The 26318-nt window shown below is 45.9% G+C and overlaps 6 protein-coding genes across 12 annotated transcripts; 4 read left to right on the top strand and 2 right to left on the bottom strand.

The window, feature by feature from the left end:
- Positions 1 to 227: 227 nt before the first annotated feature.
- On the top strand, positions 228 to 5662 carry LOC108023027 (probable serine/threonine-protein kinase clkA). The gene is given in 9 exon segments (XM_017092267.3): positions 228 to 328; positions 1228 to 1536; positions 1607 to 1731; positions 1798 to 2249; positions 2310 to 2411; positions 2471 to 2691; positions 2751 to 3049; positions 3113 to 3429; positions 3702 to 5662. Coding segments are annotated over 8 exon segments (1854 nt in total). The 5' UTR covers positions 228 to 328; positions 1228 to 1259; the 3' UTR covers positions 3763 to 5662.
- A 101-nt stretch (positions 5663 to 5763) lies between these two features.
- Positions 5764 to 6597, bottom strand: LOC108022348 (mediator of RNA polymerase II transcription subunit 15). Its single transcript, XM_017091210.3, has one exon. It carries the CDS (start codon positions 6487 to 6489, stop codon positions 5962 to 5964), a length of 528 nt encoding a protein of 175 aa, XP_016946699.1. The 5' UTR covers positions 6490 to 6597; the 3' UTR covers positions 5764 to 5961.
- Positions 6598 to 9993: 3396 nt separating this feature from the next.
- Positions 9994 to 13332, top strand: LOC108022958 (protein 5NUC). Of its 2 annotated transcripts, none has more exons than XM_017092176.3 (7): positions 9994 to 10150; positions 10832 to 11074; positions 11131 to 11281; positions 11468 to 11724; positions 11778 to 12072; positions 12203 to 12500; positions 12558 to 13332. In XM_017092176.3, exons 2-7 carry the CDS (start codon positions 10839 to 10841, stop codon positions 13118 to 13120), a joined length of 1800 nt encoding a protein of 599 aa, XP_016947665.1. In that variant the 5' UTR covers positions 9994 to 10150; positions 10832 to 10838; the 3' UTR covers positions 13121 to 13332. The 2 variants fall into 2 exon arrangements, with proteins under 2 accessions (XP_016947665.1, XP_050744194.1); XM_050888237.1 differs by lacking the exon at positions 9994 to 10150 and adding an exon at positions 10554 to 10571.
- LOC108022959 (phenoloxidase-activating factor 1) lies at positions 13163 to 17016 on the bottom strand. 2 transcript variants are annotated; one of them, XM_050888242.1, is made up of 6 exons: positions 16836 to 17016; positions 14665 to 14810; positions 14119 to 14616; positions 14014 to 14062; positions 13860 to 13957; positions 13163 to 13805 (listed from the first exon to the last, which is right to left on the bottom strand). In XM_050888242.1, exons 2-6 carry the CDS (start codon positions 14690 to 14692, stop codon positions 13426 to 13428), a joined length of 1053 nt encoding a protein of 350 aa, XP_050744199.1. In that variant the 5' UTR covers positions 14693 to 14810; positions 16836 to 17016; the 3' UTR covers positions 13163 to 13425. The 2 variants fall into 2 exon arrangements, with proteins under 2 accessions (XP_050744199.1, XP_043947675.1); XM_044091740.2 differs by lacking the exon at positions 16836 to 17016 and adding an exon at positions 14917 to 15344.
- Positions 16055 to 19626, top strand: LOC108023024 (protein 5NUC). Of its 5 annotated transcripts, none has more exons than XM_050888240.1 (7): positions 16055 to 16092; positions 17381 to 17604; positions 17668 to 17818; positions 17876 to 18132; positions 18188 to 18464; positions 18542 to 18842; positions 18899 to 19626. In XM_050888240.1, the coding sequence occupies exons 2-7, from the start codon at positions 17381 to 17383 to the stop codon at positions 19444 to 19446; spliced, it is 1758 nt and encodes a 585-aa protein (XP_050744197.1). In that variant the 5' UTR covers positions 16055 to 16092; the 3' UTR covers positions 19447 to 19626. The 5 variants fall into 5 exon arrangements, with proteins under 5 accessions (XP_050744197.1, XP_016947746.1, XP_050744196.1 ...); XM_017092257.3 differs by having other exon boundaries at positions 16069 to 16176; XM_050888239.1 differs by having other exon boundaries at positions 16072 to 16149.
- A 265-nt stretch (positions 19627 to 19891) lies between these two features.
- LOC108022280 (protein 5NUC) lies at positions 19892 to 22254 on the top strand. The gene is made up of 6 exons (XM_017091139.3): positions 19892 to 20142; positions 20210 to 20351; positions 20404 to 20660; positions 20713 to 20989; positions 21049 to 21352; positions 21404 to 22254. Exons 1-6 carry the CDS (start codon positions 19937 to 19939, stop codon positions 21976 to 21978), a joined length of 1761 nt encoding a protein of 586 aa, XP_016946628.1. The 5' UTR covers positions 19892 to 19936; the 3' UTR covers positions 21979 to 22254.
- Positions 22255 to 26318: the final 4064 nt, after the last annotated feature.

Genomic DNA, 26318 nt, shown 5'->3' on the forward strand with positions numbered 1-26318 from the left:
CACAGCGAGTTTCAAATCCCACAAATATTTGTACTTAAATTTTTAACCTAACCTCTTCTTTAACCCACACGATGTTTTGATATTAACAATTATTTTTAATCTAATCTCTGTGTAAATAATTAAAGAAATTAAAATATTTACACATTGTTTTTTCATTTTCTAGTGCTCACTGTACTGCCCGCCACACTGGTTGGTATTTTCGATCAACGCGCTTTCCAAGCTTTCGACGAACGGTCACACTCGTAGTATTGTTTTTTTCGCGAATTCAATTGCAGTTTTTTCGCAACCTTTTAAATTAAAAGCAATAATCGGAAGGGCCAATTGCTAGGTAATTAGCAGGGCCTATTGCCGTCCTCTTAAAGAGTGTTTGTGTGGTAAAAAGCCCGGGAAAACGTACTCGCCACCGAGCGTATGAAGCAACAGAAAACGCTCGATGCAATTTGCGATACAGAAAAAAATAGGTGAAAATGCGTCCCACTGAAAAGTGAAAGTGCAGCTTGTGTCAAGGGACGCGGGCGGGGGCACCAGTTGGACACCCAGGAGGCCCATTGGAAATGCCCAATCCAGGCATATTTTTGTCATTCCAGAATCCAGCAGGATAGCACCACTTTTACCGGTTCTGTTTACTCCAAGCTTTTGTGTGTGAACTACGGCAACAATTTGATTTTCGCTCAACTCCCACGGTGGTTGTTTTTGCCCAATGAGTGTGACTGCTTCGGTGCGAGTGTGTGTGTGGTCCGAGAGTGTGGTCGTGAACGCGTTGTTGGTGGCTGGCCGCCTAATTAATTTCGATAAATAGTACTCATACAATTTTGATTCCTAACTGCATTTGCAGCCGCGCATCCTGCCTATTTCCAACAAAGAACACAAACAATTTCCATTTCCCCGCCGTAGCTTACAATAATAGTTCGAAAAACTATAAACACACCGTTTTCCAGTAGTTCCAATAGCATACATATACACATTTAGTTATATACAACCATTTATTCAGTTAAATTCTTGAGATTGCAAATAAGGAAACAATTAACCTTTCACTTTAATTTAATTTATAAAATACAAATAATAACTTTCAAAAACTATTTAAGATAGTCTTAGTCTAAATAGACTTTAAGTTATAGCTTAAAAACAAAAGAGAAAAAGGTATGTTTTTTATGATCCTTTAGGTACCATACATTACATTAGTTGCATTCGGATTATTGTTTAAATAACTATTTACTATTTTTTCAGACCGCAGCTCCGGGGACACGGGCAAGGAAATCATGACCGAGAAGTACGACGGCAACGGTGACTTTTCCGCCTTCAATGACGATGACAACGACTTCGGCGGCAAGCCTCGCAAATCTGGAGGTTCCGTTGGAGCACCAGGAGGCGCCCACAACGGCGACAGTTCCGCCCACGACCACGGCCATCACGGCGGAGATCCCGGCGGCAGTGTCCAGATAAACGAGAAGGCCAATGAGTACATACGCGATTGTATGGCCGAGCGAAATCGGATGGACAGGAAGTTCCCCATTGCCGAGAAGCTGCTGGAGGGCGGTAAGTAGTGTCCTTTTGACTTCTATGATATCCTAAGACACTGGAAAAGTATATACTTTTGCCATTTTAGAGATCGAAAAAGTCCAGACCACGGGAAGGATCCCTTCCCGAGAGCAGAAATACGCAGATATCTATAGAGAGAAACCCCTGCGGATCTCACAAAGAGTACTAGTGCCTATTAGAGAGCATCCTAAGGTGAACTTCAGTGTCTTTCTTGTTTTGTCAACCTTTTTTTAATAAGTTATTACTACCACTTTCCAGTTCAACTTCGTTGGCAAACTGCTGGGACCCAAGGGCAACTCCCTTCGTCGTCTGCAAGAAGAGACCCTTTGTAAGATGACCGTCCTCGGCCGCAACTCCATGCGCGATCGCGTCAAGGAGGAGGAACTGCGCAGCTCCAAGGACCCCAAGTACGCTCACCTCAACAGCGACCTGCACGTGGAGATATCCACAATAGCGCCGCCAGCCGAAGCCTACGCCCGAATTGCCTACGCCATGGCGGAGCTGAGGAAGTACCTCATACCAGACAGCAACGACATCATCCGACAGGAGCAACTGCGAGAGTTGATGGACAGCACTAGCCTAAATGACAACGACAATGCAAAGAGTGGCTACAAGAAGACGCCCCACATGCAGGGAAGTAACAATGCCATGGGTGGTGGTTCTATAAACGCTATTGGAGGGGCCAAGAACCCACCGCATCATAGTTACAGGTGAGGCTTTCTGCTGTTTCTTTATTGATTTTATTTATAGCCCTTTTCAAACTTTTTCAGGAGCTCACAGCAGACCTCCTTCAGCAAAAATGTGCTTGCTCCGAAGCAGAAAGTAATGTCCATATTAGAAAAAGCCAGAACTGCCATGGATGAGACGTATGGGTATGGTTTAAGTTTAAGAGATTTGGGAGGCTTCAACTAAAATAATTATTATTTTGCAGTCGTGGCTATGATGACGGCATTGGCTATGATCCGCACCAATCGTACGATAGCTACTCCTATGGCAGTCATGGTCACGGACCCCATGGACCGCCCGGTAACATCCTGGGCGGGGCGGGCGGCATTGGCGGTGGCGGAGGCCGGGGTGGACACTACGAAAGCTCGGACTACGAGCCAGATTATGGAAGACGGGAGTACTACCAGCATTCGCCCGGCTATTCAGGTGAGTTAGGGAACTATAAATGACTACAGACAGAATGACAAGTTTGGTGATACTTACAGCTGGCGGCGGCGGAGGCGGAGGTCTGGGCACCGTCGGCGGTTCCCAATCGAATGTCATCGGCGGCTCTGGCCTCAGTTCCAACCACAATCGCAGCCATGTTAACAGGTGAAACTTGCTGGACCCCAGCAGTGCCAGCGGAGGTCGAGCCACCAATCCAGCGGCAACTCCCCAAAATCTGATCATGAAATCCCAACCCAATAGCAACAACAACTTTTTGCCCAATCACGGAGCAAGTGAGTGCCACACAGGCAAGAGCATAAATCCCAACTACTACTACAACTCCAACGGCAGTTCCAAGGTGAGTCTCAATGACTGATAATCAGGCTGTCCACTATCATAACCCCAGCTGCGTATCTTCCAGCAAAATCAGCAACAACTTCAGCAATCGCAACCAAATCTCCCACCGCAGTTATCAGCCCACAACAGCAGCAGCAGTAACAACCGCAACATCAGTAACAATAACTCTAGTAACAACAATAATTGCAATAGCAACTTTCCCCCGATGGGTGACAAAATCTCCAACGACGTTTCGTTTCTATCCTCCTACCGCGTTGGCCCAATGGATGGCCAAAAGAGTGCCAACAGCAACAACATCAACAATCACACACTAGGCAGTAAAAACCACAACAACACCACCACCACAACAACCGCTTCAGTGCCCAATATGCTATTAGTAAGGTATTGAAATGCGATATTACAAACGTGAAGAGAGAACTCCTTCGTCCTTGCACACAACCCACACCGAACCGATGTCTCTGGGCAGTGCAAATGAATACTCGGGAACCGCCTGCTTGCTTTTTTCCTATAGCCCTCCGCGCTTGATCTAAGGCTCCGCCCGTATTGACTTGCACTGATCCAGGAATCCAGACACCCCGAGAACCCCCTCGATCACACACCGCAAACAAACGCCAAGAACATCTCTCTAAATCCAAATTAACATTCTCTTACAGACCTGCTAATCCTTCGCTTCACATTGGCACATTTCCGTTCTTGCCCGTGCAGTTTTTCTGAACCCAACAGATACAACAACTACAACCAGATCAGCCACATCAACATCACAGAAACTTTGTACACTTGAGTTCATAAGATTAGCGGAAGGCGTGGGAGGAGTATTTACAAAATGGACAAAATGAACTTTACGATATATACCACATACAGAACATATACATGACAAATATATTTATACATATATTTTTGCGTGCAAGGATGGACGTTTAATGAGGACGAGTCTGGATCAACAAATCGAAACCTTACTTTCGCGTTGGCCACAGAGCACAGATCACACGAAACTGTGTCCGTTTTTTTATCTCTATTTACAAACCATCTTTAAGATATTCAAAGAGCCTGAACGATTAGAGGGAGCTGTAATCGGTGGGGAGAGGAATCAGTAGTTAAGCGCACGGCTCAGCTCAAAGTTGGGCTGGGATGGTCTGGCATATAGTTACAGAGCGAATCCAGTCGGTACAGCAAGACAAAGCTATGTATAGGGACAGCAGGGACCGAGTTCCGGTCGGTCGAGACAAAATCTATGAGATTATTAACTTAATAGAATATATAATAATTAATACAGAGGGCACATTTAAACCATAATTTTATTTATATACGCATATATTTAACAAATCTAACGATACAGATAAAGAATATATATATATACACTTGCAAATTCTAATATTTACATTATTAACAGAGATCGACATGGGGTTGTTGACACGAAGTAACAGATTAACCTTAACGAAAATTATCTAATACTCGAGCATTCAGAATAAAATATATCGAATACTAAAGATCTACAAATAACTAACAAAATACAAAATATATACAAGTTTATTGTGAATCAAGGTCCATAAGTGGATAGTGCTGCAAATGATTACTTTATTAAAACACCAGATACGAAAACAATAACTGAGTAAAGAGAATACTTAAAGCAAATAACAAATACTCGATTTACTTATACACAAATCAAATACAAAGTTATAACTAACGTAAACAAAGTAACATTAACGTAATAACAATGTAAATTAATGTACTTAACCCATTTAACCCATGACGCCGGGCGAAGCACTCAACGGGGGATTCGTTTAGCCTACTCGCTTTTCGATCCTCAGTTGTTCAACAATGAGTCGTCTGCTTTGTCCAGCTGTCTCCATTAATTATTCACTAAACAAAACTAAACTAACAAAAGTAAACTAAATAATACTCTGTAATCGACAATTCGATCAGTTGCCAAGCTCAATACTTCGTTTTCTGTTTTATTATCTTAATTAGTTTCTAAATTATAGAGGATTCTCTGTAGAGCTTAAGTAGAACCAAGAAAGTGTGCCAAATGTATGAAGGAAGGAGCTCCCTTCCTGGTCTGAAATTACCAATTGAAATGCCAATTTTTAGACGTTATCTTTTTTTATGCGTAAACCCATTTGATTTTTCGAATCGAGCGAATCAATTTGACTTACTAACGCAATGGAATAGGCATCTACTCTAGTAAGAATAAACGATATCTTGTCCAAAAAACATTTACTTACAACCATGTGAAACGTTAAATTGTTGAAAACAATTAAAATCTAGTTTTAAAGGAATATCAGTAATACAGATAATACAAAGGAATTACAACCATTTATTACAGATAATTATTGTTGTTACGAATTATACAGATAACTAATACCGAACTATAACAAATGCTACTTTAGGGCGGTCCGAAGCCCCAGATAATTATGATAACAAGTTAATGAAATAACCGAACAACAAAAACACCCCCGCCCTAACAACAATAAGAATATATACACTTATATGATATACCTACAAATGACTTAAAGAAATAATATATTGCGATTGAGTTATTCTCATTAATTATTATATGTAAAATCACATAACACAAGTAATAAACAAATGAATAAATAAATATATTTAAAATGTATCGAGCATCGGCAGAGGAGAGTTTGTGTTTTCTCTGGCAGCTGGAAATCAACGTTCAGGAGACCAACCATAAGTAAAAACATGTTTTCGTATAATGTAGTTGTTTATTTATTTCTACACTTCGTTGTTTCTTATGATTTTTATATTGCTTCACAATAGTTGACTAGAGTAAACAGCTTAGGACTACGCAGACCCCGGGGTTGCCCGATTTCCACCCCAGAATCCTCTCTCGTTTTACTTGCAATGAGATCGCAGCAAAGTGACTAGAATGCGGAGCAGCTCCTGCCCTCCAATTCGCTCTCAGGCGTGCAGCAGGCCATCGCTCTGGCCCACCAGCTTTCCGAGGAGCGTCTGGTAGAGCGGCGACTCCGTGGGCACTCCCTCGCTCTGCAGGAAGAGCAGCGTTTCCCTGGCGCACATGGCAAAGCCCATGGCCTCCGCCTGACTCCTTTGGGCTGGGGTGGGTGGTGCAAACTGGGCTGCCACTTCGGCGTCCTCGGCGCTCTCCTCGGCCTCCTCCTCCTGTTCAGCTCCTGCGGCCGCATAGCCATCCCGCTCGTCCAGATCCTGCTCGAAGGCATCCAGCTCGGCTTGCAGCTCCATGATCTTTTGCAGGGCTTCTAGCAAGATTCTGTTGGGGGCATCAGGCTCTGCTGGGTAATCCTGTCCTGGTTCCTCAGCGGGTGGCGTGAGCGGACGATGACGTTTCTCCGGAGCTGCCACATCCTGCTGCTGGTGCTGCTCCTGCGCCTGGACTCGTTGCTCCGGCGCCTGCTGCTGCTCCTCCTGGCTGGCTCGCTTGCGCTTCATGATCAGCTTGCCCGACATGGCTTGGTTCGAGGATGATCTCCTGGCTCCCAAAATCGACTCTGCGCGACACAACCTTCGTTCACCTGGCGATCGCCACGACTGAGCTGCGACCAACTGCACCACGGCGACCAACTGGCAAACTGGCAACTGGCAGGGCCACTCCAACCCCAAATTGTGGCAGGAACCAGAGATAGTGGCATTAGGGGATGTGCCGCGCCGAGGAAATTAAAAACAACAATCCGACAGGGGCTGGGGCAGGGGCAGGGGCAGGGAAACAAAAAATTGTTGCAGCTGTTTGCGTTGCGGCAGCTGAAGCGGGAGGGCAACAGGATACTGGCTACAGGCTACAGGCTGCGACTACACTCTGCAGGCTCGCAGCAGCAGCAGGATATTGCAACCCTCAGCTGGCGCTGGCCTCTCTCCGGCTGCTGCAGCCGCGCTCCGAATATCCTATCCTCCCTTCCTCCGTGCGGCACCCCATCCCCCGGGATCGCAGGCGCGCCCTTGCTCGTCCTTCCGTTCCTTTCCTTTCCGCCCTTCTGTGTTCCTGCGGTGCGGCATAGCCGATAGCTAGGTGACCTGCCTTGCCCTTTTTTGGGGGACTTTATGGTAGGGAAAGGGTGTCTTTGAAAAAGGGAAGTTTAAAATAAATGTGCCCTAGGAAGTTTTTTCAAACTTAAAATCCTATATTTTGAACATAAGAACTACATTTTTATTTCCGGTTTTATTTCGATCGCTTTATTTAAAATTTGATTTATTAAAAAGTTAATAGTCAACATAAGAGACGAGTATTAAATATATATTAAATATATTTCCTTGCTAAGCATGATAAAGATTATGTCTGTAACACAGCGTTTAATAAGTAAATAGTTTAAACTACATTTTTAATTATAACCATTTTCTTGGTTAGTTAATTGGGATTGCCATCACAACGAATAGAATACTGTTATTGCTTAGTCGTAGTTACACATCTGCTTTCAAAAACAACTTGACATAAAATGTGTTAACCACTGGATCTGGTTTTAGCGAACAATGACCGATATAATTGCTAAAGTTGCTTTGCTTGGCAAATGAGTGCTGACGCATTTAAAAAACAACCGATGCGGTTTAGATACTATAGGTATTTGTTAATATGTATTTATTGCTAATTTATACATTTAGTAGAAAACTTTGCAGCACAAAATGTACCTGAATATTTTGTATACTTTTTTGGTAGACAATATTTCTTATATCTTCTAAGGGTTTAATTTAATGGTAAAGCTACTGATAGATCTTTCTTAAATTGCAGTGACGACACCCCTAGGTGTGTGCAGGAGATTCCGAAGTCTGGCTGGCCAACGCCGACGAGCATTTGCAGCTGGCACGCTTCACATTCATCTCTTCGATCGGCGCTTCCCCTGCGAGTTAGTTTGACCTGCCATTGCAATGCTAAGTGCACACCTATAAGCACTGCGAGAAATTAGGGGCTATTCCCAGTTCAGAAACGTTGTTGTCATGGAAATCGGAAGGGTTCTGCCAGCTGAAAAGTAATGAACTATGATTGAAGTCAAGTTTACTTCTGTTGGCATGGAGAACCAGAGCTTATCGGTGTTATTACAGGTTGTAAACCAAAAAACGGTATTTGTTAATCAATAATGCTTAAAGTGGATTAGAGGTGCCAAAAAAATGAAAATGTTTTACATAACGCTGATAATGCTTTAAGAAGTAGTCTTGTGAAGGAAATGATTTTTTTAGGGAAGAGGAGGTCAACCGCCTCCAAAAATAAAATGACGTAATGGATGGACAATCCCTTGTCGCAACCGACTGACTTGTTGATGGCAATCAGATTTATTTATGGCCGAGGAAATTGAGCATTATTAGATTGATTTGGGGCTCCGAGCTCGACACTATCTTAGCGTATTGCTGTTAATGAATTTTGGAAGGTATTTAAATAATCACGCCTCTGATGCCTGTGAACTCTTGATACGTCCGATTGAATATTTTCATGTCTCGCAGCAATGCAAAAAACAAATAGTGTGTGCTCTTTGCTTGATAAGCAATATGGCGAAGGGCCCATCATAATTGAATCGTATATTATTTTTATCTGGTTTATTATCGCACACTTGACATTGTGTAATATTGCGTGTTGCGTTGCCCCCCATTTCAGCCCAACTTTGCGAAGCATCCGCTAGGTATTTTCGAACTCAATTGTTGATGTATCTTGTATCTTTGGGATATATTTAGGCGACAACGCGAGCGGGAAAGTTGTACCTTTCGTCTGAAGTATTGGCTCGCCTGCGGAAAGTAAATACATCATCCGCAGTCGCAGCTGCTGTGTGTATATAGTGGCATTATGTATGATTGAACAGTTTGAAAAGCACGCGACAAGTGGCAGCGTATAATTGGGGGTGTTCCGGGGCTATACTACCGATCCCCACCACAATTGTGATCTTTTCACTTGGCGAAACACTCGCATGGAGCTGGAAAAGTGATTTACCCGAACCCAGGCAAATAAATCTTTCGAGTACTATCTATCCCTTCTTTTTGGTGGCCATAAATCAGTGAAACAACGTCCTCTTTGTTATCAATGGAGTTTGCACATTTCGCAGAATTTCACTTGGAATTTTCGAGAAACTAATAACAAAGATCGGGTTATGGTTACTTGGCTCGGCAGAAATTCTAGCTGAGGCAATAAACTTGTACAGTGCGCGCCCTAAATAGTGGACCATTGAAAGTGAAACCATTTTTGTAAAACATTTAGTTGCAAAAAGAGGGTACGGTACGGAAAACTACTTTTAAGATTTGTAATCTTTTTATTTTACTTGCTAGCATTTTTAGACTCTTTTGTTGCATTTTACTGCTTCGTTTTTTGTGTTATAAAATAATAAAAAGTATACTTTTTGTAAATATTCAGAAGTGGTTGTTGTGTCGAAGATAAGATTTCGTAATTAGGCTAAGTCATTAGATCCATTTACTTCCCCTAACACTCTGCATATGTGAAAATTGTAGTTTCTTTTGGTTCTTAATTATTGGACCTCCAAAAATATCCCTTAATTGCCAATACTTTTAAGATTTAGATAATGTTGTAATGGTTTTTGTATATCTTGTTTTATCTAGTAGATATAGATACATAAAGTATATACTCTTGGTAAAAGGACATAGTACCCCTACATACATAGATGATAGAAGCCACTGCTTAAAATTAAGCTTAAATCAAAAATACCAGTAGAAGGAACGTTCCATAGTCAGCTGTATGGAGGGCTACCTGTATATATTTTTTAGCACAATTCCTATTTTGGCGTGGGAATATCGCGTTGTGTTTGGGCAACTGTTTTTTCGTACCTGCCTCTGCCCGGGGACGATGACTCAGGTAGATATAGCCAATTCACCATTATCTGATCTATAACAGCCGATTATCGGGCGATAAGTCTGCTTCTGGTGGCTCACAAAAAGCGGGCTAGCACATAAGCCAATGGGGCACTGCAAAAAGAGCATCGCACATCGCGCTGTGACGTTCTCGGCCAAATTAACCCGCTCTGAGCCGCAGCAGTGCGAGGCCTTATCGTAATCAGTGCGCTCCGCGAGTCAGTAAATTTCGGTTTACTGTTTTAGGTTCGGTTTGTTTTTCGGCTATAACGGTTCTCGGACTCTCGGCCAAGTTGGCGGGTCAGTTTGCCCGCGGACCGTGCGACGAGTGCATGTAAGTAGCGATCGGCGGCTTGGTGAATCGTTGGTTTGACTCCGATCGGTCGATCGATCGAAGTATCTCAAAGTAGCAGAGTTTTTCTTCGTCTCTTCGACGGCTTTGGAGTCGAGAAAGCTTTCGGGCCCATGGCCATGAGCAACTTAAGTCCCGAGCTCGTTTCCGAGTTCGATTGGAAACCAGTTAACCAGTTAACCGAGTGAAGTGGGGTTCCAATTTAGACGATCTGAATGGGCTGGGGATTTGTGTGTTTTCGCACACGCAGAGTGATAAGCGGCGATTAGATTTAAAGTACCCAATAAACTAACAAATGACTGGAATAGCGATTTCTGCCCGCTCGTGATTGATAAATATTCGTCTCTCACTAGAGGAGGGTAGAAGTTGCGCAGGACCTTCGACAGCTAAGGCAGAAAATCAGGTTTATGGCTAATAATGTGTGGGAAAAAAAAATTAAGAAGTGCCTGCCGTTTAAAACAATACTTGCACAACTTCTCAACGAACTTTATAAACAAACAACTTTCCAATAATAAATCTCACTTTATTACGATTTTGGCACTAATAAACAAACAACTTTCCATAAATAAATCTCACTTTATTACGATTTTGGCACTAATTAGCCACCCACTTTTCATCTGCATACCCATGATAGCTTATCAGCGATAATATTTATTGTTCCAGCCCCAAAATGATGTCTGGCCGGAGTCTCTTTATTGGATCATGCTGCCTTCTGGCGCTACTGATCCACCCAGCCCAGCCGAACCCCATTGTTCCCCGGGCGGATGTGGCCACCGAGTTCATAATACTCCACAACAACGACATGCACGCCCGGTTCGAGCAGACGAGTGTGACCAGCGGCACCTGCTCCCAGGAGGACGCGAACACGAACCAGTGCTACGGAGGATTCGCTAGGGTGGCCTACGAGTGAGTTGGCTCTAAGAGCTCGCATGAATGTTAATGTTAATCTTAATTCAAACTAGGGTTCGCAAGTATCGCAAGGAAGCGCAGGAGGGGGGAACCCCAGTGTTTTACCTCAACGCAGGTGACACCTACACCGGAACGGCTTGGTTCACCGTCTACAAGGACAAGATCGCCAGTGCCTTCCTCAACAAACTTTCACCTGATGCTATTGTAAGTACAGAGCAAGGGTCGATTTCTCAATATCGTGTTGAGTTTATGGTTCTTTATCTTTATTCGAGGAATCAATAATAGTTTTTCTTAATGTGATGTTAGTCTAAGAAACGAAACACCTTTAAAGAGTCTGTTATGATCAAGAAGTATTTGCGAGCCGACACACTCAAACTAAAGTTGTTGTAGTCCCTAGGCAACCATGAGTTCGACCAGAACGTTGAGGGTCTGGTGCCCTTCCTCAACGCCGTGGACTTCCCCGTTTTGGCCTGCAATCTGAACCTCACCGAAGTGCCCGAAATGGCGGCTGCCAAACAGCTAGCCAACTCCACGATCTTGGAAACGAATGGGGTGAAGATTGGCGTGATCGGTTACCTTACACCCGATACCAAAGTACTGGCCTTCCGGAACAAAGTGGAGTACGAGGAGGAGATCGTGTCCATCAAGTGAGTACATCTGAGAGAAGCTAATCACCTTGATTCTATCATGATGTCCCCAGTGCGGAGGCCGAGAAGCTGAAGGCCCAGGGCATCAACATCATCATCGCCTTGGGTCACTCTGGCTACCAGAAGGATCAGGAGATAGCCATGAACTGCCCGGAGGTGGACATCGTCATCGGTGGTCACTCCCACACTTTCCTGGACGCCAGCCAACCGGTGGCCGACCCCACTGACTGGGACCCGGAGGCTGTCCGAGGTCCGTATCCGACCACAGTTGTGCAGGCGAGCGGCAAAAAAGTTCCGGTGGTGCAGGCATATGCCTACACGAAGTACCTGGGAAAGATCCATGTTCAGGTGATTGTTACAGCTTATTTATTTTAATATTTTTTAACGACAATTATTATTGGCGTGATGGAGTGGTTAGCACTAGGTGTGTATAGATTGTAGGACCCTTTTGATAGTTTCCATCTCTGTTTACCCCCAGTTCGATGCCCAGGGCAACCTGATTGAGTTTGACGGTGCTCCCATTCTGCTGAACGCCTCTGTGACTCAGGAGCAGGATCTCCTCGATTTGCTGGAGGAGTATCGTCCCAAGCTGGAGGAGCTGGAGAACACGATCCTGGGCTACACCAAGGTGTTCCTCGAGGGAGGCAACATCTGTCGGATGCGGGAGTGCAACCTTGGGAACCTGGTCACCGATGCCATGGTCTATTCCCGCGTGGTGCAGAACAAGGGCGGAGAGTTCTGGACAGATGCACCGATTGCCTTTATGCAGGGCGGAGGTGGGTTGCAGGAGTGACCAGTTGTATGAAAACAAGACTAAGCTTGAATCCCTTTAGGAATCCGCGCCTCCGTCGATAAGCAGGCGGATGGAGCCATCAATGGGGCCACCCTGCTGGCCGTTCTGCCCTTCGAGAATAACCTCTATGTCACCAGGATCCTGGGCAAGACCCTTCTGGCCGCCCTGGAGCATTCGGCTGCCGTGCGGTTGCAGGACTCCAATGGCGGGTTCCTGCAGATGTCCGGACTGCGGTGCGAGTACAACTACAATAACGAGCAGGGCAAACGGGTGGTTTTCGCTCAGGCCCTGTGCTCCAACTGCACCGTGCCCACCTACAAGAGCATCAACGAGACGGAGTTCTACAAGGTGATCGTGCCGCAGTTCCTGCTCGAAGGCGGCGACGGGTACGACCTGATCGAGGAGTCGGATCCGTTCAGCGAAAGCCTGGAGCGGAACGACCTGAATGCCACCATGGAGTACCTGAAGCAGCGCCACTTCGTGTATCCCGAGATCGAGGAGCGGATTGTGATCCACGAGAAGAACGATACCGGATCGGCTTCCGGATTCGTTGCCTCCGTAACGCTGCTGCTGCTCTCTTCCCTGCTAACCAGATTCTTCTAGAGGGCGCAGCACTAATAGCTTTTCATTTCCCAACCAAAGTACTTATTGTCCCAGCCATTTGTGGCTATTCGATTGCATTTTATTAACCTACGTTATTAGTTTAAACATTTTGCCCTTGGGCGAAGTCTGGTTTGCTGTAAGTCGACCTGAAATTGCAATAGTAAGTGCACACAAACATAGACCAAATGGTAAATAAATGTTGTGAAGAGTTAGTCGTTCTTCTTTTTCTACACCACTACACCTTGGAGGGTAATAGATATAAAAAGTGTACTATTCATTCTCCTCAAATCGATCATTCATTAAAATTACTTCTTGGAGTGACTATTAGAGTAAACTGTTTGCTCAATCAACTCCGTATACGCTCTAGCATTCTCTATAACGTGCAGGCCATTATATGAGTACGTGACAATACCTAACAGAACAAAGTATATCTGCTTTTCTGACAATATATCTCCAGGCTTCACAATGGTTTGGCTGCAATTTTGTCTTAGTATATCAGCCACGCAAAACTGAGTCGGCTCTATTGCTCTTTGCACATGGTTGGCACACATTTGGTTGTCCACAATATCAACCTCACAGTAATACTTGTAACCACGATCGGTACTGCCAAGTATTTGAAACCTCCCGAGCTGGTAGGGCTGCCGCAGGTAGTTGGTCCCGAACATACAGATCGGTTTCATTCCATCTGCAAAGGAGAACTCCAGAAATGGGGAAGGAAATTAGGTGAAAATAAACTTGCCTATGGTCACCTGGTGATTCAGTTGTAGCAATGCTATGCCATTTTGCGACTTCCAAAGCCCTTGAACTTTGAATTCCAAATGCATTACGACGACAGATCTGTGGAAATAGTTTGTAAACTTTGCGACTGTATTAAACGCATTTAAAGAACTCACAAAAAATCGGGAATATTTGGTAGGTTCTCGGCACTTGTTAGGACATATCCTAAGAAGAGGAAACCTCGTTAATCGTAACTACATGAAATGTGTGATGCTACGTACGGTCTGTGATCAACACGCCCCCTGAGGTGCGATTAGCTCCGTAAATAGTTGCTCCTAGGATGGATTCTAGGGAATAGCCGGCGCAGTCCTTGTACAACCACATGCCTAGATAGTTAGTTATGGTTTTGGCAATCCAATCAACATAGCCCGCTACATCGGTATATACTCCCACTCCCCAGCAACCGGAGGTACCCATACTGATGATTCCGAACTGCGCCTCGTAGGTGTGCCCTCCAACATCCAGTGATCCGATCAACGGACCTCCCGAATCGCCGCCACAGGTGTCTCCGGTTGTGCCTTCTGCACATATCTGTGTTTCCCTGGGAGTCAGTCCCAACTTCTCTGTGCACACTCTGGGATCTCTTCGATCAAGAGCGACGGTTTTAAGGACATCGCTCCCCGGGGCATTGGATGTTCGGCCCCAGCCGTAGGCGTCGTACTTCCGTATTTGCCTTCCCACACTCCGGTCCAAGTAAATGCATATTGGTCTTACGTATCCTGCGAGGAAAAACATTAGTAGTTCCTAGAGACACCCTTCCCACATACCGTTGTACACAACACTGCGTTCCAGCATAAGCAGAGCTATATCGTTGTGGTAACTCCTGCTGTTGTATTCTCGGTGCCTTATCGCTTTGCTCACGCGGATTCTACGAGTCGAAAGTTGTTTGTTGTATGCTCCAAGTATGACGAATCTTAAAGATTATAATATATAGTTCATAGTCCCGAAAAATCAGCAAGATTGAAAATGTAGATATATGAATCGGTTTACTATTGTGCAGCCATTCTGACCAAGCTTACAGGTTGGTAACAATGCAATGAGCCGCCGTCAAAACGAAGCTTTTGTGGATAAGAGTGCCGCCGCACAGGTGTCCGCTTGAATCTCCGACGGATGCCATCCATTCGGCAGCCTGAGGTTTTGCGTGCTCGCCACCTTTAATTTTGGACCGAATTGACGGAGGTCCACAGGAGTCGTCCAGAAACTGGGAACGTCCTGGGTGGCTAAGGTATAATACGCTTAACAAAATCCACGCGAACACTGACAGCATCTCGAGTCGAAATACCAGCGACGAATGGAGAGTAATTTCTTATAAGAGGTGTAGGTTATCATCGACGGCTGTTCGTCATATTCTCTTTCCCTCGAATTAAGCTTATATAAATATGTTTATTTATGAGCTCTGATTCCCTGAGTTATTATAATAAAGAGCACACTTTATTGACTAAATCTCTCTTCTCAGTTTTAAAATCAGCCCACCTTTATTTTTGATTTAGAAATAGTGGATGTTATTTAAAATAAACTCATCAAAATAAAACGCAACCCTAGCCTTCCCCCGAGCCAAGTCTAATAAACGAACTAAACAACCTTTTGGAGGCTGCTACACCTGCTGCTATATATGGAACGCAGGTCCCATTCCCTTCCAGAGCAAGGCTGCCTTTATAATTATCTTCTTGGCACGAATGCTTACTTTTGGATTTGAGTTCGCAAACATTGAAGGAAGTGCTTTGACCACTCATCACGAGAAAAGCACATGCATAATGCATCCTGTGTTTGTAATATCAAGTTTCCTTTTCACTAATTCTGACTTCTTGAAGAATGCATTTTGGCGTTTCAAGTTCTTGGAACTCACTTCTTATTAATTATAATGACAATGTTTACTGTCAACTTGATTAGCGATTCGCATTGATAGCGCCAAGAGCATACTATGCGACAGCCTCCAGTACGCTACGTATACGTAACGCAACTCGGGAGAGGCGAATCTGCGGAGAGTATCTCACCTGCAACTGAGTGGCTGTCGGCTCGGCTCCGTGTGACTCGAAAAGATACTCTTGCCAGCACATGCTCCATGCCGGCGAATAATTCGATACAAAAATAATGTGTAATAATAACAAGGGCTGCGCTGCAGCAGACAGCGCGCCCGCGACTGCGACCGCAGAAGCGGGCAGAAATCAGTGCGATTATAGACATCGGTGGCAAAGGTTGTGTGGGCACAGCGCGAACGATTGTGAAACTGATCTCCGCTTGAGTTCTGTATGGTGTGGAACTCAATTAACTCAGCGTTGGTAACAGCAACGGGCAGTTAGGGGCCAGACGTACCGCGGGTGCTGATAATTCTGGAAAGGCTTAGACTCAATTGAAAACCGAAGAACGACGTAGCTGGGAACTGTAATGTAACTCGAGAAGCACAGGAAATGTTTTCAGTGACTGCCCTAAGTGAATCGTTCATTACTATTTACTAAAAACCTGATGCACAAATGGTATATTTATAAATTACGAGTACAGCAGACGAACTGCCATAACCGGTATCTTTGTCTGCGCACATACAGCACTCAAGCTAGGAAGCTTTATAAAAAACAATCCCATATTTCTTTATTTTAGTTATATAACAGAGGTGTTTGACCTGGGAGTGATACAATTTTGAGTTCAATTTTCCATTGCATTTGCCATTCGTTTCTCATTTTTTTAGTTTCGCGTAAACATCATTGGGTGTTGAATTTTTAAGGATTTGCGGATAGCTTTAATCGTATTTGTTTTCTGGCTGTTTGTATTGTTTGCTTTTCCGGATTGATGCACTTTGTTTATCTCTCAAAATGCATCTGCAGAGGCATGGAAAGCAAAACAGCCCCGAAAGTTTATTTTCCCTCTGGAATGGGTGTTATATGAGCTGTGCGAAATTTCCTGTCGCCCACTGTGGGGGTTTTTGGATGACCCAAGCACTCACATCACAATTGATATTTTTGCTTTATAAGCAAATTAATTGGGCTTAAAACGTGGATGTGCGGAGCGACAGAACGGCCGAGTTAATTGTGTTGTTATACTCGCACTTGTTTCTGCGCCGGGTTTTGTTTTGACACTTTTGGATGAATAATTTTCACTCTCGAGCAGTGCTGGGCAAATAAGATATGTTTATCGTACACAAGCTGCTATAGAAACCCATTTGCAAATAGCCTGCTGTTGGGGAAAACAGGGAACCGAACCTGAGGTTCTGTTTTTGCCTCAATTGTTCTGTCTGCAGTTTGTTTAGACAGCGAGTTCTTCAAGAGGCGAACACTCAATTAATTATTCAAAAAACGCGATTTAATCATGGAAGAATAGGATGAATGCTTCGAGTAGATTGCTTGCCTCAGATAATGAAATTGCTGTCTGCAAAACTTAGAAATTCTGTCGTAAAGCAATCAAGGTTATTAGAGGCTGTTAAGATAGAGGCGGATCACTGTCGCTCGACACTAATAAAAGACTGAACTCTCATTCCCATTTCGATTAAAGATGCGGTCATTCTGGCTCGCCGCAATCTTCGCGGTTCTCCTGATTCACTGGACGCAAGCCAATCCTATTTTAGGCGATCCCAAAGTGGCCACCGAGTTCATTATACTCCACAATAATGATATGCACGCCCGATTCGAGCAGACGGGCGTGAATAGTGGCACTTGCTCTCCGGAGGATGCACATACCAACAAATGCTACGGAGGATTCGCCCGAGTGGCCTACGAGTGAGTGGGGAACACCCATGAATGAGTTCCGTTGGCCTATAACTTTTTCTTTTCTTTTTCTAGAGTTCGAAAATATCGCAAGGAGGCCAAGGAGGGGGGGACTTCCGTTTTGTACTTAAACGCCGGTGACACCTACACTGGAACCGCTTGGTTTACCATTTTTAAGGACAAAATCGCCAGCGCCTTCCTCAACAAATTGGAACCCGATGCCATAGTAGGTAATTTCCGATGCTTTCCTGAATAGAGGATCATCCTCTGCTTCTATTTGTAGTCACTGGGCAACCACGAGTTCGATGAGAGGGTCGAGGGTCTTATACCCTTCCTCAACGAGGTGAACTTCCCTGTGTTGGCCTGCAACCTGGATCTGAGCAAGGTTCCCGAGCTGAAGGCCACCAAGCACTTGGCCCACTCCGCCATCCTGGAGGCCAATGGCACCAAGATAGGTGTCATTGGCTACCTGACCCCAGACACCAAAAAACTCACTCTTAACATGGATGTGGAGTTTAAGGAGGAGGTGGAGTCCATCAAGTGAGTGGATGAAGCTCCCCGGTCGTTGTAAGCTAACCCCAAAATCTTTTGCCAGTGCTGAGGCCAAGAAACTAAAGGCCCAGGGCCTTAAAATCATCATTGCTCTGGGTCACTCGGGTTACTTGAAGGACCAGGAGATAGCCAAGAACTGTCCGGAGGTGGACATCGTGATCGGTGGGCATACGAACACATTCCTCTACAACGGCGGCCAGCCGGATGCGGAACACATCGATGGACCGTATCCCACGATGGTCAAGCAGAAGAGCGGCAAGGAGGTTCCAGTGGTCCAGGCCTACGCCTACACCAAGTATCTGGGAAAACTTCATGTGCAGGTGTGTACCTTCTTTGTGAGAAAATAACATTTTTAGGAACCCCATTCATCCATATAACCCATTACTTTTCCTTATAGTTCGATGCCGAGGGCAATCTCGTAAAGTGGGATGGTTCTCCTATTCTGCTCAACGCTTCGGTGGCTCAGGAGCCGGATCTCCTGGAGCTGTTAGAGGTCTACCGCCCGAATGTCACCAGACTGGAGAAGGCGGTCGTGGGCCACTCGAAGGTTCACCTGGAGGGCCGCAAGGAGATCTGTCGGGCCCAGGAGTGTAACCTGGGTAATCTGGTGAGCGATGCCTTCGTTTATAGTCGGATTATGGAGCACCAGGGTGGGGATTTCTGGACGGATGCTGCCATATCTCTGATGCAGGGAGGAGGTATGTGGGACGAAGTAGTTTTATCAGTAAAGAAGCTAAACTCGTCTGCTCCATAGGCATTCGCAGCTCCATTGAAAAGCGGTCCGATGGCTCCATCACCGACAGCGATATCTTGACCGTCCTGCCCTGGAGTAATGACCTCTTCATGGTGCCCATGACGGGGAAAAGTCTGCGAAGGGCTTTGGAGCATGGAGCAGCATTGAGGGGCAAGGATTCGGACGGTGGCTTCTTGCAGGTGTCCGGAATCCACGTGGTCTTCAACCCGAAGAAGCCCGAGGGTCAGCGAGTGGTGTCCGTGCAAGTTCGATGTGCCGCCTGCCCAGTGCCCACCTACAGCGATCTGAACGACACGGCCACCTACAATGTCGTCGTGGGAGAGTTCCTGTTGGATGGTGGCGATGGCCATATAATTAGGGACTCAGTCCACAAGCCACAGCGCCTCAAAAATAACGATAGGCAGGCCGTTTCCCAGTACCTTAGAAACCGGGAGTACGTTTATCCCGAGGTTGAGGGTCGCATCACTTTCACAAGCTCTGCCAGTGGACTTTTGGGCTCCTCAGCAGCCCTGCTACTTATTTCTTCCCTCCTGATGATGACTAGTTAGAATGTAGAAGCTACTAAGGGGCCTTAAACAAGCCCCGGATTCCGCTTCGATGTTATGGTATTTAAGTTGTATAATCAATGTTTTAATTATGGAATACAATTTCAAGGTGCCAAACTAACCCATATGTATACAGTCAAAACCTGCAAGTTACAATAAAAGAAAAAAAAGGTGTTAAAAAAAGTATTTTTTAACAAAATCTGGGTAAAGGGAATTGGTGGTTGGTCTTGGTTGACTTTGGAACTACTTACAGTGCGCATGATACTGCATAGTTTTAGGCAGGGCTTACAAATTCTGGCCAATGTAGAGTAAATCAAGTAAATGTAACGATGAAAACTGTTTTTGTTATAGTTTTTAAAAAACTTTTCTAATATTAGATAATATTAAGTAAACATTATCTTTTCTTCCCTTACCAATCCCAAAAGTCGGCATTTTTAAGTCCCAGATCAGAGTTTTCTATGGTTCTCCGTTCACTTTACATTTTTCAGTAAAAATGCTTCGACCTACTGTCCAGTGGGCCTTTGTCCTCCTGCTGATCCTGATCATTCCAAATTGGATTTGTGGCCTCAAGATCACCCTGCTCCACACCAATGATATGCACGCCTGGTACGACCCTATTTCCAGCAAGGGTAGAAAATGTAAGGCTGGCGACGACGAGCGGGGATTTTGCTACGGAGGATTCGCCAGAGTGGCCGCTGTGTGAGTTATTCCGGGATAGGAATCTTAAACGAATCCCTTGATGTCGTTTTCCTGTTCTACGTTTCAGGATTAATGACACTAGAAGGGCTGCCACTGATTCAGTTCTGTATTTAAACGGCGGCGACTCCTTCCAGGGAACTCCCTGGTTTTCGGTTTACCGAGGGAAAATGGTGGCACAGATGCTGAATTTCTTGTCTCCCGATGCTATGGTAGATGTCTTAAAATTAAATATACTTTTAGTTATTAAGAAACCTTCTGCAGAGCCTTGGAGTTCACGAGCTTGACGATGGAACTGCGGCCTTTGCCGAGTTCCTGGATGTCATCAATTTTCCAGTGGTTAGCACCAATATCAACCTGAAGGACGAACCCAAACTGGCGGAACACAGTAAATTGGTGACCTCTACGGTTATCGCGAAGGGAAACACAAAGATCGGCATAGTGGGTTATATAAGGCCGGACACCAAGGATCGCACTCAGCCCAATAATGTGGTCTACAAACAGGAGGTGCCAGCCATCAAGTATGAGACTGCCACATTTAACTGGTCCTCACTTGTTAACTCCCATTCCTAGTAAGGAAACACAGAAGCTGGTGGATCAGGGAATCAATATCATCATTGCCCTGGGGCATTCGGGCTACGAAAAGGATAAGGAGATTGCCAGGCGCTGCCCGGATGTGGACCTCGTGGTGGGAGGTCAGTCGCACACGTTTCTGTACTCCGGAAAGGCGCCGAGTAAGGAAGTTTCGGAGGGTCCCTATCCCACCATAGTCGTAAAACCCGATGGCAGAAAGGTTCCTGTGGTTCAGGCCTATGCTTACACGAAGTATCTGGGGAATCTATCGCTAGAAGTAGGACCTTTGAACCTTAAATATGTAAATCCTACTTCGACAGCCCTTGCCTATTCCAGTTTGACAACGGTGGTAACCTTCTGAGTTTCAAGGGAAGCCCCATTTTACTGGACAGCCGCTTTCAGCCCAGTAAGGAAGTTCTACACTTTCTCGATCAGTACCGCCAGGTGATCGATGACATGGAGCGCCACGTGGTGGGGACCACCTCTGTCTATCTGAACGGCGAGAGGAGAAGCTGCGGCTTTGGCGAGTGTAATTTTGGCAACATTATAGCAGACAGCTTTGTGTATGCCCGAGTGCTGGACACCATGCCGGACAGAAGATCTTGGACAGATGCTCCCATAGGGCTAATAAATGCGGGGGGTGACTAGATTAGCTTCATAGATATATTTATCTACAACTGATATCCCATAGCCATTCGAGCCTCCATTGAGCCCGGCGAAACGGGTGCCATCACAGAGGCCGATGTGATGACTGTACTTCCCTTCAGCCACGACATGTTCTACACCAGGATCAGTGGCAGCCAACTGATGAAGGCCCTGGAACACTCCCTTCAGCTGCGCAGCAAGCATATGTCCAGTTCCTACCTCCAGGTGTCGGGACTCCGGATGAGGTTCAACCACAGCCGGCCGAAGGGCGAGCGGATCACCGAGATTAGGGCCCTGTGCTCCGCCTGCCAGATTCCGCACTACGAGGCCGTCGAGACGGACAAGTACTACGGCGTAATACTCACCTCCTTCCTGCTGAATGGCGGCGAGGGCTACAGCTTCATCGACCCAAAGCGCCCGGAGGTGGAAAACCTAACACTGCTAGACCGCAATGCTGTTATCCGGTATCTGCAGGAGCACAAGGTCATCTACCCGGAGCGAGAGGACCGCCAGGCTCCTCAGGAGAAGCACTTGTCCAGCTCGAGTGCTAGCCCATTGCCCAAGCCCTTCCTACTCTGCCTTCTCCACGGGCTGTACTTCTGTCACCGTCTTCTCGGTTGACTTTAGAGTCTTCGCACTGGGAAACGGGAAGAGCAAACGATCTGCGTCTCCCTGGGGTCTCATTATCATTAGCATTCGCTTTCTGTTTTTGCCCATTGCGCAATCGCTCGGAACCGAGATCGGCGATTATTCTGTTGTGAGCAGAGACCTTTCCTATATAAACGAAGGTGTCTCAGTTCCATACTTCTATATATTCTAGACTAGCTTTAGTGGTCGTTTTATTATTTTCTACGGGTTTGAATGCTTGTTGCCTAATAAATTGTGTGGTTTAATCTGCTCAGGTTGTTTTATTCATATTTCATTTGATAATGACCTTGCTTGCTTTAATTTTGATTTACTTTAAAACGGCTTGGCAACCTATACATATTCATAAAATTCATGTCAAACTTTCTCTAGTTTTCCACGAGTTTCTAAAATAAGTATAGTCTTATTATCTCTTATATCCGAGGGATCGTTAGTAGGTAGATTCGGATCTACCACCTTAACGGGGACTAATCAACCAGCCTTTTTTCAAGGCTCTGCTCTTTTCTTTGTCGAAGTGAATTTCGAATTTGAAGATCAAGCTGGACTTAATCAAAGGCATATTCATGAGATAAGCCTTGAGAAACCCAACCTTAAGGTTTCTAGAAACATTTCGTGCTCCTCGCTAACAGCGTTTCCGACTTTGACTGATCAGTGAGTGCCTCTGCTTATTCATATGGCCAGGTGCTACCAGCATGACTCCACTTCTGCGGCTGGCTGTAATTTTGACTGCCAAATGAAGGCTACCAATCTGTATCTGTGGCTTGGACCTGGGTCTCTGGGCTTCGGGCTCCCGTCTCTGTCTCTGTCTTTATGGCTCTTTATAGCGGCTCTGGTCTCGTTCTCGGGTGTCTTCTGCTGGTGCTAAGCACTATTAAATTCCCCATGGTTAGGCTTTTCATGAGAAGTTCACGGCGCACCGACCCCGCCGACCTCTGCCCACATAATAGTCATCAAGCTCGTGTTGGCCGCCCCTGCATCGCCTTTGCCCCTCGACCCTCCTCGTCATCCCAGCCTTTGGCCATTGGCTTTAACTTTGGCTCTGGCTTGGCCCCAATGTCTGCTACTGGCGGCGTGTTCCAGCTTCAGATCCAGCCTCAGCTCCATCTCCATCGCCGGCTGCAACTGCAGCTCCAGGGTTCTGTTGTCGTGAGAAGCACATACACATCTTGGGTAGGGACACACATCCCATCCACATCCGCATCCACATCCATGCCCAACTCGATCGTAGGCGACACAAACACCATCTACTGTCGGCATTTGGCCAGGGAATTGCGTGCACAGAGGGAAAATATGGTCCTGCATCTAAGTGGAATTAGAGTTATGATACAACTTGTAGGTAGATATAGAGTTTTTACAGTATCTCTACCCCATGGGATGCAATTTGACGGCGCTCTGCCGACACAAGCACAGTATACGACTGGTTGTCGGCAAATACACATTAATGAGCTGGGGATCTGTGCTTTGGATACCTTTTTCTAGTGTAGTACAGTAGTACTAGAGTTTCTTCTCTCAGTGAGTGACAAAGGTGGGGGGTGGGAAAAGGGGGCGGGTCAGCGGGAGCTGGCATGTAATTATGTGGCCCCGTATACCGCGTCTGGGGCTCTGGACATCGGTCAAGTGCAGAATCGGGCACTTTCGCGCGGCAACACGCTACAGTCGGCACCTGGTTCTCGGCTATCAGTCATTCGGTTAGTCATGGCTCAGAGAGGTTCTTGAACCCGCACCCATGCCATACCCGTACCCACACCCACACTATCCGCATCCACATCCACATCCACACCCGCATAGAGGTTGGCAGTGGCATTTCAATTTCGCAAATGAACCCCACTAACTCGCCCGTTCTAACTTGGCTATAATCTTGGCTGTCGGTCGGCGTGTCTGCACATAAAAGTCTACTTCCGTCTTTCCTTCATTCCCATTTGATTCCCTTCATTAAGAATGCCTCTTGGTTTCCTGCCCAGCTCTCGAACTCCCCCACCTCCATGGGTTTCGACCGTTTAGGTCTAATGGCCGTATTAGCGACATGAGAATGGAGAAGATCGCGCGCCGTTTGCTGGGGCACTACCAGCAATCCGAGTATCGTATCTGGCATCTGTTCCATATCGAATTGAGACATGGGAACTGCGGAGTGTGTGTGCCTGTGCAACTGGAAGCAGATCATGCATGGGTCAATGAGTTGCGCGACTCACAAATTAGCTGAAATCATCCGAAGTCCCCCTTCAGAGATGTGATTTTCGTGTTGATGCGGTTAGCTCTGGGTCTGCCATTGTTGCCAGCTATTCCTGTTGCTGTGCCGGTCGTGATTTTGTTGCCCAGTTCGCCAGAAACGCTGAATTGGCTTCACCTTTTGACATGGAATCTGAAATGACGTCAAGCAACAGCCGAAGGAAGAGCAGCACCTCCTCCTCGCTGGACCTCTTTCTTCTGTGTCCCCAATTCCAGCTCCTCCGCTTTGATTGCCAGTTAGCCATCTCAGCCCCATCCCAGTGCCCGACCCCATCCCAATCCCCATCCCATCCTCCGGCCAATGCTCATTTGGTTTTGTTTCTCGTTTCGTTTCAGCTTCATTGCGCTGCGATTGAAATTATTTACCGTTGATATGGTTATGGTCAAGGCGAACGGCAAAGAATCGGACGGAGCGGGCCAATTGCGCTCCTAGGAGGCGGGAGGTTCATTGGGATACCTTGTTTTGGTCCATATAATGATTTGAGCACCGAAAAGAGTGGGGATCGGTTTTTGGGGAGCATTAGGGAACCAACGGACCCATTTGAAACTGCTTGATTCTATGTATCTTTTCCTAGGTGGTATAGGTATACAGATAAGTTCGCGTTCCCAAAGAGTTCCTGGCTTCAGCGGGTCATCTGCGTCGTATGTGCCCCACCATCACCATAACTTTGCAAGCGAAAGACCTGGAAAACATTTGTTGAAAGCCCGGCATTCATTTGTGAATATTTTAATAAGTTTATTATAAATGCACATGACTCATGGCAGTCGCAAGGGGGAGTGGGAATCGGACATGAATTATTTATGCAGGAACGGATCGAATCGGACGGGCGGGATAGGATGGGATGGTCTAGGATCGGATGCGATGGCATGGGTCCTGATCGGCTTGCTGGTCATGTGCCTGCCATTTTGTGGGCTGGGCCCGCACGACAGTTGCCACGACGGCGCTGTGTGTGTGCGCTGTGACCTCCGATGCAAATGCTGATGACCTTCGTACCGCCAAGGACACACACACTGGGCTTATCCGATCAGAAAGATATTCTAATTAGAACGCAGGCAAGTGGAAATGTGCGATGTCCGCTCAAGAGAATATCGCAGTGTCATTTCTCAAGCCGCGGAACCCGAATCACATTAAGCCTTTGATCCCAGGCGGAAAAAGTGTGTATTAGTGCCTCCATCTCTGCTTCTCTACTTGTTGTGGCTCATGTACACGGAGAGAAAAGAGTGATACTCCAAAGGTCGAATACATTAACGTTTTTGTGTTCTGTTAACAGAGTCAAAGAGAAAAAGTTTCTGAAGAACATTATCTCGACCCTGAAATATAGTTCAGAATATATGTATAATGATTTATAGATCTTTGAAGATATTTGAAGATCAATTGACGGAAGCTTGAGTTCCTTTTCGTAATAACAGACTAGTGACAACCCAAGGTTCAAATCACACCGCTCTCAATCGATATATTTTGTAGATCATTGAGATCCCAAGTTACCAAGTTTTCTTTCTGTACACCTTGAGCTAGATGCCATGTCCATGTCGTCATCGTCAGCATCATCGCTAAACTTGACGCTAAAATGGATGTGGATACACAGGAGCAGCTCACACACACCCAGAAACGCACCTGGGGCGAAGAGCAGGGACGGCGGAGGAAGCTGGAGGAGCAGGAGGAGCAAGAGGAGCAGGAGGAGCAGGCGGAGCTGGAGGACGACGGGAGAAGAGCCAAAGAGCAGCCAAAGTCCGTTGGCAAGAGCCAAAGTCGAGGATTTCTACCAAAAGGCGAATTAAATTCCTCAATCTGGTGCCGAGTTTATTTTTAGACCAAAAACAACGAGCAACAGGAACAAGAACAGCAACTAGCAATGAAATGGGAACAGGAGGTGGGGCAGGAAGAGGAAGAGTAGGGGGAGGCGGCCGGAGAAGCAGCAGAAGACGACAGCGGCGACGAAGCCAGGAACACACATACACTGGAAAAAAAACTTTACGTCTTGGCGGGGCTGGCTCAGGATTCTATTCGAAGTTACTAGAAGTGATGTCCTGTACAAAACCTTGAAACTTGAAGGAGAAATGCAGGAGATTATGTTGTAGCTATAGCAGGC

Source organism: Drosophila biarmipes, chromosome 2R (genome assembly GCF_025231255.1).
Source record: "Drosophila biarmipes strain raj3 chromosome 2R, RU_DBia_V1.1, whole genome shotgun sequence".
Taxonomy (NCBI): Eukaryota; Metazoa; Arthropoda; class Insecta; order Diptera; family Drosophilidae; genus Drosophila; species Drosophila biarmipes.